At 56.4% G+C, this 14,380-nt stretch overlaps 1 protein-coding gene across 1 annotated transcript in view; it reads left to right on the forward strand.

Annotated features, from left to right (window-relative positions):
* The first annotated feature begins 317 nt into the window (after positions 1-317).
* Positions 318-14,380, forward strand: part of ABCC3 (ATP binding cassette subfamily C member 3) — a 45,781-nt gene continuing 31,718 nt past the window's right edge. The window contains exons 1-4 of the mRNA XM_040640835.1: positions 318-1,151; positions 12,572-12,748; positions 13,115-13,240; positions 13,457-13,594. Of these exons, the coding sequence (XP_040496769.1) occupies positions 828-1,151; positions 12,572-12,748; positions 13,115-13,240; positions 13,457-13,594 (765 nt within the window). The 5' untranslated portion in view covers positions 318-827. The remainder of the gene's footprint in view (positions 1,152-12,571; positions 12,749-13,114; positions 13,241-13,456; positions 13,595-14,380) is intronic.

Genomic DNA, 14,380 nt, shown 5'->3' on the forward strand with positions numbered 1-14,380 from the left:
GCTGGCTGCGTCTGTGTTATCTTGCGGGCCCACCCACGCCTGCTGCTAAGCAGCCAAGAAAGAAAACACCTCTTGAGAACAAGTACCAGGGAAGGGATCACTGGGGTGAACCTGGCAGACCCAGAGGACAGAGCCAAGACCACAGGGTTGGGGAGGTGGAGGGCTGGAGAGAGACGGGGCAGGGGTGGAGGGTGAGGGGGTGGGGATTCTCTCTCAGCCCCAGAAGGGGCGGTGAATTGGCTTCTGTGCTCCTGCTGGGGGAGTGAGAGATAGAAGGATGGAGGACACAACACGGCCAAGCTGGGGCAAGCAGAAGAAGACCCCAAATCCGTTTTACAGACGGAGAATGTGACGACTCAGCTTTAGCAGTGTGCTACTGTGGGGCTCCTTCTGGGGCCTCGTCTGCCCACCCCTCACCCCGCGGGGGCCAGAGTGGAGGAAATGAATCCGTGTGGGGGGCCTACGAAGTGTGCCAGGCAACACACCTGATGCCGTACGGCCACCTTTGCTGGTCTCTCCTCAGAGCAGTCAGCCTGGGAACTAGGATTATCCCTGTTTCTCAGAAGCAAAAGTAGAGGCACAGAGGGGTGCGGCAGCAACAGGCACGAGATCGGGGAGCCACAGAACCTTAGGAAGGCAGCAATTTAAGAGAACCATGGGAAGCCACCGTCTGTATGGTGCTCGGCCCCCCTCCTATTTCCTGTCCTTAGGCACACCGCACACACCAGCTCGCGTCATGTGCTGGTTTCTGCCAGTTCCCAGGTAACTCCCGGACAGAGAGGTCGACCTCCCCATCGGCTGGGCATGTAAGCATTCCCATTTCACGGATGCAAAGACTGAGGTCCAGAGATGACCTTGACCTCACCAGGGATATATTCACGGAGGACGTCTTGCTAAGTCACTTTCCACAGCTCTATGACTTATTGGCCCGTCAGAGTTATGCCTCTTGGACACGGACCCTGCTCCAGCCCCATCAGCCTCAGTATCTGGAGGGACATCTTTCCGGCGCTGCCCACTGGCCACTCGAAGGAGTCGTCACTGTATCAGCGGCTCTCCACGCTCCTGGCCCAAAGTCCCTCCTGGAGCCGCAGTCTCAGGGAGGCTCTGTCGCAATTCGCAAGGACAAAGAGATTCCACCCAAAGAGCCAAAGGTAGGGCCAGGCGGAGCGGGCGGGGCGGAGGGGGGGTGGGGCGGAGCGCGGGGGCTGTGGGGGGGCGGAGGAGGCTGGGGCGCTGCTGGGTCCTGCCTGGGCAGGCTGCCGCACTCGCCTTCCTGGCCGCGGCGCCTCGGCCCCATGGACGGCCTGTGCGGCTCCACGTTCTGGGTAAGGAGGTGTCCCGGCCTGAGGGCGTGCACCGGCCAGCCCCTGCGAGGGCCCTGGGGAGGGGGCGATGCGACGCTGGGAGGAGGTCTGGCCATTGCTGCCCCGAGCCAGGTCCCTGGGGGCCTCCAGGACCTGTCCTGCCCTCCTGGCGCAGAAAGAGCCTGGGGAAGGAGGCTCGAATCGGAAGATGCCCCCACATGTACTAGAGCTCAGTTGTCCACCTTTACACCTGCACCCTCCCTCCGGCATCCAGAGTGCCTGCCTGTTCAACCCGGCTGGTAGTTTGGGAAGCTGTCTCTGCTCTTCTTGAAAAGCAATCCTGCCACCTTCTTTTCTCTGGAGTTAAGAGAAGCTGGGAAGCAGGGAGTCCCCCTCCAACCCTCTCCATTTTTTTTTTAAAGATGTTATTTATTTATTTGAGAGAGAGAGAGGAAGAGAGAGCAAGAGAGTGAGGGGCAGAGGGAAAAGCAGACTCCCTGCTGAGCAGGAAGTCCCACGTGGGACTCAATTCCAGGACCCTGGGACCATGACCTGAGCTGAAAGCAGATGCCTAACCAACTGAGCCATCCTTTTATAGATGGGGAAAGGGAGGCCCAGAGAGAGGAAGGGACTTGCAAAGTCACCCAGTTAGAAGAAAACAGAGCTCAGAAAATGGTCTCAGATTCAAGGGGCTTGTCCATGGTCATGTGAGGGATGCCCAGCTTAGGCTGACCTCAAATCCAGGGCCTCTGATTTTTTTTTTTAATTTTGTTTATCTATTGGAGAGACAGAGAGAGAAAGAGAGAACAAGGCGGGGGGGGGGAGCTGGGGGAAGGCACAGAGGGAGAAAGAGAAGCAGACTCCCCGCTGAGCAGAGAGCCCGAAGCGGGGCTTGATCCTGGGACACCAGGATCACAACCCGAGCTGAAAGCAGACGCTTCATCGACTGAGCCACCCAGGTGCCCTGAGGGCCTCTGATTTTTCAATCTCTAACTCTTTTTTCCATTTCAAGTATGTGTACCTATGTGCCCGATGTTCGTGTGCCCGGGGTGTGCCCTCCACGGGTGTGCTCTGTGTGGGTGTGGATGCGTGTGTGTGTGTGTGTGTGTGTGTGTGTACAGAGTGTGCGTACCCAGTCGGGAGCCCTGTTCTTGGGGTGTTTCAAACTCAGGACCTCTACAATGGAGTACCTATAAGATAGTATCTTTGAGGATCTCTTTTTCCCTCTGGGTCACTAATCAAAGACAGTGCAACCCTCTTGCCCATCCGCACGGAATCCCCGTCCGTCATCCTGCTTGGACTCATCGCTGGTCACCAAGTCTAGAGGTTGTGCCTGGGCTCATGAGCCTACTGTGTTTCACAGCTCCCTGGGGAGCCTGGCTGGCATGGCCAGAACAAGGTCACCCTGTCTCAGCTAGCCGGGCAGAGGACATGCAACTCGAAGGGGCAAATACGCCCAAGCCTCAAGGGCAAAGGCGCGCTGTGCCTGGGGGGACGGTGAACCCCAAGAGCCTAGTACTGCCCAGAGACAGGCTTTGAGGACTTGGAGGTGAGGAACCCCTGACTCCCTTCCTGTTCCACGCTTAGGGCCCCTTTGGCTCTACCTTTCCATGATATTGCAGAATCTAAGAGATTCCGTAGAACTTGGGGGCTTGAAGCCGCTGTAGTCCAGCCTTTACTCCAGAGCTTGGGAAGCTGAGAGCCAGGGAGAGAATGAACCTGCCAAGGTCACACAATGGTAAGTGGCCGATCGCTGGACTGGGAAGCAAGACCCCTGAGTTATGGCTCCAACTTGGCCACTGTCTGTGAGTCCTGGGGCTTCTAGGCCCTTGCCCCTAGATTCCTTGCTGCTCATGAGCTGTCTGGACTTTCTCTGAGGACCTCAGGGTTCATGCGAGGCAGTTAATCTATTTTATGTCCAAAGGATGAACCCCTTGTGGAGGTCTCTGCTTGGATACCTCAAAGGACAGGGAGATCACTCCTCTTCCTCCTCCCAGTCTAAACACCTTCCATCTTCCACATGACCTTCTGACTCCAGAAAGTCGTGCCAGGCTGCACCCAGCCTAACGTGGTTGGAGTCAGGAGGTGGGCTGGGGAGAAGGCAGGAAGGCTCCCAGCTCCTCTGCTAGAAGTTTGCAGCGCTGAGACCAGGGAGGGCCTGAAGCCCGGAGTTCTGGATGCCTCCATTGATGGTGGGCTAGTTCGCATCTCATGTGGATTGTATATTATTCGGGTAGACTTGTCCTCGAATCTTTTATCTCAGGGGCCTGCAGGGGACCCATCTTGTGGAAAGTAGTTCAGGCCTGTCGGGCCGCTTGTTTTCCAAGCCTTTTTTAGCTTACCCGCACAGCCTCAGTCATTCCACCTGTGAAATGGGAGAATAACCCATCTCCTAAGCGCCTCCCAAGATTGCTGTGGAGATCACGTGAGCGGGGAAGGGAAAATGATTTTGAGAACTACAAAACTTTCTGTGGGGGACTGACAGGTCCTGATGTTCCTGGGAATGAAGGAAGTGAAAGAGAAATGAGGTTCAAAGTGGGAGTTCGGTCTGGGAAGGCCTAGACGAAAGGGGCTTACAGGGCTGTGGGGCCAGGGGCTCCTATTTCTTTGCCGGGGATCTTGTGGCTAAATCCATCGGCCTCAGCCCCAGCTGAGTCAGAGGGCAGGAGACTCCCAAGGGTCCCTGAGCCCCTGGACTTGTGTACATACAGCCGGGTGCTCACACACAGAATTCTCTGGGTGAACGGTCTCTCTCTGTCTTTGACTCTCTCTCACGTCTGCCACGTTGGGGTAGATGACCAGCATCTCTGAGTGTGCCTGGAGAATTTTTGTGGCAATAAATTCCAAATGAATGAACTATCACCGAAGTGCCCCGGGCTGATGAGGCCAGAGCAAAGATGCCTCTAGAATAAAGAGGTGGTAGTGTCCCTTTCTTGGCTGGCCCATTGCCTCCTCCCTGGAGAATTACCTTCTTTGATGAGCAGTGGACCCAGGGGTGAGCTCAAGTGGTAAAGAGAGTACAAGTGCCTCAGGAGGTCTTGACCTGTTTGCAAAATTAGCCTTGATCTGATGTCCCAGGAAGCGCTGGGGAAGCTGACATGGGCTCAGAAATCTGAAGGTCCTGACCATGAGAACGGTCCAAAGATGGCACCGATTGCCTGAAAAGTAGTGAGCTCCCCAGCACTGAGGGTATGCAAGCATATGGTGAGTGACCGCTTGGGAGGGATGCTGGAGAGGGGATTCAAGACAAGGAAGGAGTTGGGATTCCACCCTGAAATTCTGTGACCAATTAGGACGAGGGAAGATGTGGCCAGGAGAAGATTCACCGGTTCCTTCTCTGAGATTTCCTGACCTGCTTCAGACATGGAGTTTGCCTAGCAGCAGCTCTTGGTAGAGACCGACGAGTCTGCCACTGGTCAGGCACTGGCACGCTCGCCGTTCCATTGGCTGTCTGCCCATCCGAAGGGGAAGCAAAGCCCTCAGTTCCCTGTCTCCTGCCCTGGTCCAGCTAGTTCCATCCTGTCACTCACTAGCTCTGTGACTTTTGGCAAATCGCTCACCCTCTCTGGGCTCCAGCTGAGCTTCGGAGGGCTCCAGGACCCCCTTCAGGTCCAGGTTCCCAGTGCTGATTCTGGGAGGCCGATCCTTACGCTCAGGGCCGTGGTCATGATTACAGCCCTCCAAACAGGGTATAAGGGACTCCGGCTTCTTCTTGGGTCTTTGCCCAACCGAGTAGGTGATTACCAGAGCATGGGAGTAATGGACTCTGATTTCAATGTACTTTGACTCTCAAATGAAAGTAATGACTTGCAAAGCGGTGGGCAGACTGGCAGAGGCAAGGCCTATCAGGGAGGCAGGGGGGTGGAAGGTGGGCACCCCTCCAGCCTACTGAGCACCAGCATTTTCCCCTTAAGCACCCAGTCCTCCCTGCCAGGTGAGGGCCTCTAGAATCCCCTCCCTCCACCCCAGCTGCAGGACAGCAAGGCTGGGCTGGACCGCTTTGAGCCGCTGAGCTCCTAGCTCCTGCAGGAGGGTCCGTGGTCCCTTGTGGCCTTAGGCTGGCTTCTCCCCAGCCCTGCTATTCCCCAACAGCCCCTGGACCTGGGTCTTGAGGGCCAGAGATTTAGGGAAGGAAGTGAGTCAGAAGTAGCATTTGGGAGGGAACTTTGCCACGCTGTCTGCTGGCCCCCGGACTGAGAAATGGTCTTAGAGCCCAGGGCTGGCCTCTGCAGGGAGAGAGGATCCCACAGCGCCTGCCCCCTGACCCATGCAGGAGACAGGATCAGAGTGCCTGGGTCTCGTCTCCCTGGCGGGGCCTGTCCCCGGGCAGCAGGTGCAGCAGGATCCCTGAGAGGGGGGTGACACTTCGATGTGCCCCTGCTGGATGGCCAGGCCTCTCCCTGCCCTGCCCGGAGCTGTTCCTGTTTCCAGAGCCAGGGCCAGGAGGTAGTACCGGGGGTGCTAACAAGGGCCTAAGCCTTGGATTGGATCTCTTTCCTTCTCACTGGGCATTCAGGTTTCTAGCCCAGTGGCTCCCAGAACTGCAGCCCCTCCCCCTCATCTCAGGGGAGAAGAACCACAGCAAGGGGGTGATTGGGGGCTGGGCTGCGTTAGCTGAAAGGAGAATTTCAACATTTCAGTGGATCTGGACGCCTGTGGGATGTCATGAGCCCTACGGGGTGTAGAGGAAGTGCCACAGAGCTGGGACGGGGACTCTGGAGCTAGGCTGCCTGAGTCCAAGCCCCGGGGCCAGCCCATGGGAACCAGGGCGGTCACTCCCCAGCGAGCCGTGGGCCTCAGCTCTTGTGAACACGAGGTGATAATCCCCGGGCACAGGGGTGCTCAAATAACCAAAGTCGCTGTTGGTGGCCACGGCACCCCCTCCAGCAGGGGCAGGGCCTCCCCCCCCCGCCCATGGCGGGCTTCACCCCCACCCTGAGGCCCTTGCAAAGGCTGCCGTTGCCGCCACAGTAGGGCAGCGAGCGAGAGCTGGGATCGGAGCGGGCCCTTGCCCCTTCCACACCTCCATTTCTGCCGAGATAAATGAACTTGTCAGTTGATCCCTTCTCCCCCTTCTCCCTCCTGCACAGGATTAAGGAAGTAATTACTCTCCCCAGCACAGAGTCTGTCAACAAGCCTGGGGCCGCGATGGGGAGGAGGGGGTGGGGGGTGCTGGAAAGTCCCTGAGAGGGCTGTGACCAGCTGGAGACATCCTCCGGCCCCCCTGCCCCCTGCTTGGGTCTCCAGGGATTTCAGCCTCCGTGCCGGAGGGGCCTTCCCCTGTGCGGTCCATTCTGGGTGTCAGACCTTATCAGCCCCATCCAGCTGTTGATTCTCATTATTAAGGAAGCTGTTGTCACCGTGGAAACTGTGTGGTGACAGCGAGGGAGGGGCTGTGGGTCCGTGCTCCCAGTCCAGCTCAGAGCAGCTGGCGCTCCCCCTCCCCCCCAGGAAAGGCTGAGTGGTAGTGGTTCAAGAAGGGATCCTCCATCCTGCCCAGCAGGGCTGCAGGGAGCACCATGGGGTCCAGGAATGACCTCCCCCCACCCTGTCCTTCGCACTTGACTTTGGGTGCCAAGAGCTGTGGCCTTGGTGTCAGGGAGAAAGCATGCCATACCCCCGGGCCCTCAGCTGCAGAAACTGAGCTTCGGACGGCACCCTTCCTTCCTCTGTCCGCTCACTCATTCCTGTGTTCCCCAAAGGCGTATGAGAGTCTTCTCTGTGCCAAGCACTGTTCCGGGCCGTGGGGAATACCCGGTCCTCGTGGAGCACGTGTTCCAGGGGGAGCAGACGGACGAGCAATAGACATAGCACATCACTCAGTTCTATAGTACGCTGCAAGGGGGAAATGGGACGGGCTAAGAGGGATGGGGTGCGGGGACAGGGTGGGGTTGGGGGTGAGGTACGGCCTTCATTAGGAAGGTCAGGGAGGACCTCCATGAGAAGGAGCACTCACAGGTATTGAGCACGAGGCATAGGACTGCCACCTTGAGGGCAGAGTGACAGAGGGCAGTGGGGGACATGAAGTCAGAGACGTGGGGAGACAGACAAGAGGGTCCTGAGGGCCACACGGGACTTTGGCCTTTACTCTGAGGGACATGGAGAGCCTTCAGCTGTTTTGCACCACGAGACTGACGTGGTGGCATGGTCTGACTTGGATTTCATCAACATCTCCCTCTGGCTGCTGTGCTGGAAAAGTCTGCCAGGGCAAGTGGCAGGGCTGGGAGCAGGACGGCCAGAGAGGGGCTAAGGCAATAATCTAGGCGAGGGAGCGGGGTGGAGACAAGTGGTCAGACTCTGGATCTATCGGGGGAGCCTGGCGAAGTTGCCGTTTTGTAGATAGAAACCGTCGAATAGAGCATTTCCATCTAGTTCAGCCTAGTGATTTGAAGGTGGAGTGGACAGGATTTGCTCAATGGTTGGGTGGAGGATGTGAGAGGAAGAGAAGAATCAAGGAGGACCCCAAGGATTTGGGACCTGGAAGAGGGAAACAGAGGCCGTCCCTCAGGGTGGGCAGGCTGCTGAGGAGGGGATGGGCAGGAGTTCAGTTCTGGGCGTGTTGTCTCTGACCTGTCCCATTGATGTCCTAGCAAGGGCTCTGGGGTGAATAGTCTAGGGACACGAGCACGGAGGATGTCCCCTGGAACGGGCCCTGCCAAGGTGGGGAAAGGGAAAGGAGCTCAGGCTGGGTCTCCCGGTGGGTCGGAGCAGCCCTCTGGGGCTTCACGCCCCCGAGATCTCTCGATCGTTGCCATCAGGCCACTTGTCTATGAAACCAGAACAAGGTCCCAGCAGCCTCTCGCTCCAGCGGCTGCCTTTCCAGGTGCTGCCCTGTGAGAGGCAGGGCGAAGTGCTGCTCCTTCTCTCCCTGTGGGAAGCCGGCGGAGAGGCGGTCGTCACTCCCAGGACTCACGCTCGAGGCTGAGCTTCGGGGCGAGGAAGGAGCCCACCCCCATTTCCGTGGCTCCTCAGAAAGCCATGCCACCCACGTGCACATCCATACAGCGATTCCCTGCCGTGACCTTGAACTCGGGCTCCATCCCAGCTACGTCACGCTCCCTTATCTGGCATCACCCAGCCCGCATCCGGGCTGCTCCTGCGTACCGGCCTGATGGGATGTGTTCCCAGGGGCAGGGGCGGAGGTAGGGGGAAACCCAGGCTGGGTGTCACGAGGCCCTGGTGGCCCTGTCACCAGAGCAGGTGAAGCCTGCTTTCTCTTTTGTGAGCCAGGCCCGACACTGTTCCTCCTCTCTGCTCCTGGAAGTTGTTCTGAAACAACGAGCAGATAATGACCACGTTTAAGTGCTGTAATAAAAGCCGGCTGGGACATAAGGGGCCTCTATCGCTCTCGGGTAACAGTCACTTACCTGGCTGCCACATGCAGAGTAAAGCAAGGGAAAGTCCTGTCAGAGGCAGGGGTGCCCCAGAAAGGCTTCCTAGAGGAGGGGAAACTCAGGCTGGACCCAGTGGGGTGGGAAACGCGCTCCAGGCCTGGAGACCTGACCGTCTGAGTTAGGGGTGGCCTGGGGACAGGCTCTCTGGCTGGGGACTGAGTGGATGGGTTTAATGGACTTGCTAAGTTTAAAACAGTGCAGCTGCCCATGAGCCACAGAATGGATAAATCCGTGGCATGAACGGGCCACCATGCAGAGATGGGGAGGGAGAATCCCCACTCACACTCCACCCCTCGAATGACATCCACAAAGAAGCCAGACGTGAAAGATCCAAGCTGTATCTTTTCCTTTTATAGGAAGACCCCAAATGGGCAAAAGTAGCCCGCGTTGTTAGAAGCCAGGACAGCATCCCCTGCAGGGAGCAGGGGCTGGGAGGGAGCCCGAGGAGGGGGCAGCTAGGTACCAGCAATGCCTTGTTTCTTGAGATGGGTGCTGGCTTCACAGGTGTGTTCAGTGCGTGAAAATCCATCGAAGTGTATACTTACAATGTGTGCACTTTTCGGTAATTTTATAATGAGTATGACAGCTGAGGGGCCAGGATGGGAGCCAGCAGGGGGGAGATGGTACCATCCCAATGTTACTCTCAAAGAAACCAAGGCCCAGAGAGGCAAAGGTTAAGCATGTTGCCCTGCAAGCTGAATAAATGTTTCAAAGATTGATTTATTTGAGAGAGAGAGCACGTGCACATGCGAGCGGGGCGGGGGGCTGAAGGAGAGGGAGAGAGGCGGGAGCCCGACATGGGGCTCGATCTCACGACCCTGAGATCATGACCTGAGCCGAAATCAAGAGTTGGACCCTTAACCGACTGAGCCCCCCAGGTGCCCCAAGAAGTGTTTTAAAAAGGGAAAAGAGCTGGATTAGATGTGTCTGCCTCCCTCCCCCTGGGGTGCTTGACCAGGCCTAGGGGGTGCCCAGCTCTGTGACCCAGTACCCAGCCCTGGGCCAGCATGCCTGTTGCTCAGCAAGGGTTCGTTGGGTCCTTAGCTCACATAGCTTGAGAGACTACGGAATGCAGGGCTCCAGAGTACAAGATGTACTGGGCTGGGGTGAACTTTGCCCACTGGCGCTTGAATATAATACCCCCAGGCAGCGTGTCCCTGGACCTTGTGCTCGCCAAAGTTTTAAAGGCAGGGACCAGTCTGCCATAAGTGCACCTAACCCCTGTCTGACTCATAGCACACTCTCAAAGCCTCATCGAGTGGAAAACGATGCTCCAGAAAGGTGGGTCCCTCACTAGGGGCTGACTCAGAAGAAGCGTGTTCCACATGGCTCCTAAGCCTGGCCCCTCACCCCTTCCCTATAGTTATTGGGATTTTGACAGGTGGGAGAGAGAGAAAGCAGGCTGAGCAAAGGGGTAGGAGTGGGACCCTCGGAACAGATTTCGTGTGATGTGAGCTGGCAGCAGGGGAAAGAGGCAGTGGGAAGAAAACCCCGGGGGTGCTTGGACTTGGCTCCATGAGCAGCAGGAAAGACTGCAGGTTCGTGGGCGTGAAACAAGGGGCACAAAGGAAGAGTCCTCTCTCGGCTGCAGGCGGGGGCATCAGAGGGCAGAGGGCTGACCCAGATGGAACTCGAGAGTAGAAGGGAAGCAGAGGAAGGGGAGGCAGGGTGTGCACACCACTCCGTGACTATTTTCTTAAGGTGGGAGACCTGAAGCACCTGGATAGTTCAGTAGTTCACATGGACAGATGATTCAAGGCCAGCTGGGAGCCTCGAGTGCCATAGTAACACGGTTGGACTTTGTCTTCTAGGCTTTAGGGCACCACTGAAGGTTTAGGGGAAAATGTAATATTATCCTTTTGTTCATTCATTCATTTATTCAACGAATAGTTCATTTAACTTATTTAACCACGTTTTGTTCTGAGCACCTGCCATGTGCTTGGCAGTGTTGTAAGTGCTTAGGACACATCAGTAAATGAAGTAAAGATAACATGGCAGCAGGAAGAGATGAGAGAAGATATAATAGGCCAGTGACGTACATCATGTGTTAGAGGTGACGGGTGCTGTAGAGAAAAGAAAGAGCAGAGAAGGTAAGGAGAGTCACTGTGACATGTAGAAGGGACTAGATGGGATAGGCTGGGACGGGGCAGGGGTGAGGGAGGTGGCGGGGGGAGTGCAGATGGAGAAGAGGGAGGAACAGCCCTGGGGCACTCCCACGCCAAGAGGGGGATATCAGCCAGGTGGAAGGAAAAGACTCCTTGTGCGGGCAGGGATCTGGGCTCCTAGGACTCAGAAGGGAAGGGACCAGAATCCCATGGAAATTGCTCAGGGGGAAGTGAGTGCCTGGGCTAGTGTGACAGCTGAGGGGCCAGGGTGGGAGGCATCAGGGGGGAGATGGTATCATCCCGACGTTACCCTCAAAGAGACCAAGGCCCAGAGAGGCAAAGGTTAAGCACGTTGCCCAACGTCACACAGCTTGAAAGACATAGAGCTTGTCTTAGTGAACATTGACAGAGTCAAAAGTTTCAACTCTGAATATTGGTTTAACAAAAGCCTGTGGGGTTTCTACGCTGGAAGGATGAGGACACTCAGATGGAAAGGACAAGACAGGTGCGGCCTCATTATCAAACAATTAGTAAATCGAACAAAAACAGTCAGAACAGATTGCTTTAAACGATGGGAGTAGACGCCAGGACAAGGTTAGCCAGTGTGGACATATTTACCCCTGGAAAATGAACTTGGGGTGGGGAGTGGTGAGGCAGGGTACCGTTTTCATTTTTAGGGTTGGACTTTTTAAGTTACGTGAAGGTCTATAACGTAGACGAAAATAAAAACGGGGATTATTTACATTGGCAGTTAGGAAGTAAGGAGTTTTATACCCTCACGGGTTAACCCTTGCCGCACATGGATGAGATTGTGGGTGGGGTTTTTTTATTCCTTGCTTATATTTTCTGAGCTTTCTGGAAAGTATAGCTAATACTTTACAAGAGGGGAATAAAAGATCAGTTCGCTTGTGGCCTTGGAAGAAACGACCGCTCTGAAATTCGTGTTTGAATGTATTCCCCCTTCTTCTGCAAGGCTTGGTAGGTGGAGCTTTATTCAAAGATGGGAAGGGGTCTTGTCCGGACTCAGGGCTTCCCCAGGACAGGAGACTTTCAGTGCTCAAACCAGGACAGTGCCAAATGGGGATGGTTGGTTGGTCACTTGAGGCTTTGTGATTTACAAAGCTCTCTCTTTATCCCTTTGCTCCTTTGAGCTCAGCCTAGCCAGTGAGGCAGGTGGAGTGATGGATGGCCTTCCTGAATTTCAAGGAGAAGCAAAGAAAGCACAGAGAAGCCCCCTATCCCTTCCCTGGGAGAGGCTTAGAGAAGTGGGCTCTTCAACCTTATGCATCAATTGATTACATGGATAAAATAAAACATCGATCTAAAAAAACAAAAAAAAAAGAGTGGAACTCTGGAATGACAGAAAGCAGAGCAGTGGTTGCCTGGGAGGGACGGGCTGCAAAGGGGCACAAGGGAACCCGTGAGATGATGGAAATATTCGGCATCGGTCCTGTGGCGGCGGCTTTGCCAGTGCGCACAACCGCCAACCCCCTCGGGTCGTGCACTTTACACGGGTGCAGTTTATTGTGCTTCAATTATCCCTCAATCGGAGAGGGAGGAAAATGAGGAAGCAGGTGACGGGGCCTCGTAGGCAAGCGCGCACACCTCCAGCACCTGCTCGAGTGCACACCGGCGCTCTGTCAGCTTCACGTGCCTTCTGACCCCAGAGCTCGGGGAGCACCTGTCTGACCCCGTCACCTTCTTCGGGGGTGGGGGGAGCACTCTGCAGCCCGCTGCCGCAGCACTGAGCTGTTCTCTCTGACCGCAGGACTCCAATCTGTCTGTGCACACCGACAACCCGGACCTCACTCCCTGCTTCCAGAACTCCCTGCTGGCCTGGGCGCCCTGCGTCTATCTGTGGGCCGCCCTGCCCTGCCACCTGCTCTATCTGCGGCACCATGACCGAGGCTACATCGTCCTCTCCCACCTCTCCAGGCTCAAGACGGTCAGGGGCTCCGGGATCTCCTGTGGGCGGGGCTGGCACCTGGAAGGTTCTCCTTTTCACGGTTCTCCTTCCTGCCCCCCTCCCCAAACCACCATGAGCGGCTGGACAGGGTCTCCTAGCTACACCCAGGGCCATGGCAGCCTGCCAGCTGGGTCTGCAGTCAAATGAGATAGTCTCTGCTTGCGGAAGTTCAGGAAGCTTCTCCGCCAACGTTCTCCCCACCCATGGGAAGCTTCTGGTGCCCAGCCTAGCTTCCAGGGCCAGACCTAGGGCAGGTCTGGTGGTTTCAGAATAAGAGGCCCTTCTCTGGTGGGAACTGTGCCTACCTCTAGAGATTGGAGTCTCCAATATGTGCCCTGTTTGTAGGCCGTGGGCGTCCTGCTGTGGTGCGTCTCCTGGGCTGACCTCTTCTACTCCTTCCACGGCCTGGTCCATGGCTGGGCCCCTGCCCCAATCTTCTTTATCACCCCCTTGGTGGTGGGGATCACCATGGTCAGTGTGGGGCCCAGGAAGCAGATGCGGGAGGGTCTCCAGCGGGTTGTGGGACTGTGATGGGGGAACAGTGGGCTCTCGGGAAAGGGCTAGACACCATAGCAGTGGGAAGAGGATGGGGTGATCGCAAAACATCTGGCTACGTGGGGTGGGGAGGACAGAGGCTGGTCCAGGTGTGGGTGCTCTGGCCCAGCCTTCCTTGCCCTCCCTACACAGCTGCTGGCCACCCTGCTAATCCAGTATGACCGGCTGCGGGGGGTACAGTCCTCAGGGGTCCTCATCATCTTCTGGTTTCTGTGTGTGGTCTGTGCCATTGTCCCCTTCCGCTCCAAGATCCTTTCGGCCATGGCAAAGGTAAAGGGAAGGAGGGGAACCTGCCGGGGGCAACCCTGTCTGGGGGATGGCCTCAGGGCTCGAGGTCACTGCTGGGTCCCCGGCTGCCCCTCCCCTGCTCCCAGGACCTCCCCTTCTGTCCAGTCCTTTCTGTGTTGTCCCCTATTTGCTGCATCTTTTTGGGGAAGCAGGCTGGGGGCCTGGGGTGAGGGCCCGTGTAACACGGGGGACTGGGGCCCGACACAGCTCTTGTAGAATGCTCACGGGAGTGCAAGGGACTGTTCTGCAGCCACGACGACCACCACCAAATGCGGTGTCTGACGGGGTATCTGCCAGCGTCTGGGTCATGAACACGTGGGTGCAGACATGCATGAATAGTTCCGTTCTACCTGGAAGTCCCATTATCCCGCTCTCCCCCTTTCTTCCCTTCCCCTCAGTCGTCTGGGCTTCGTCTTGACCTTCGCTGTGGTGATGGGGTGGGTGTTTCTCCATGTCAAGGGGAGGCCATCAAAGGGCAGGCTCGGAACGCTCCTCTTTTTTTTTTTTTTTTAATAATATTTTTTTATTATATTATGTTAGTCACCATACAGTACATCCCTGGTTTTTGATGTAAAGTTCAGTGATTCATTGTTTGCGTATAACACCCAGTGCACCATGCAATACGTGCCCTCCTTATTACCCATCACCAGCCTATCCCATTCCCCCACCCCCCTCCCCTCTGAAGCCCTCAGTTTGTTTCCCAGAGGCCATAGTCTCCCATGCTTCATTCCCCCTTCTGATCACCCCACCTTTCTTTTTTTTTTTTTT

The sequence above is a fragment of the Ursus maritimus genome, unplaced genomic scaffold (genome assembly GCF_017311325.1).
Source record: "Ursus maritimus isolate PB19 unplaced genomic scaffold, ASM1731132v1 scaffold_24, whole genome shotgun sequence".
Classification (NCBI taxonomy): Eukaryota; Metazoa; Chordata; class Mammalia; order Carnivora; family Ursidae; genus Ursus; species Ursus maritimus.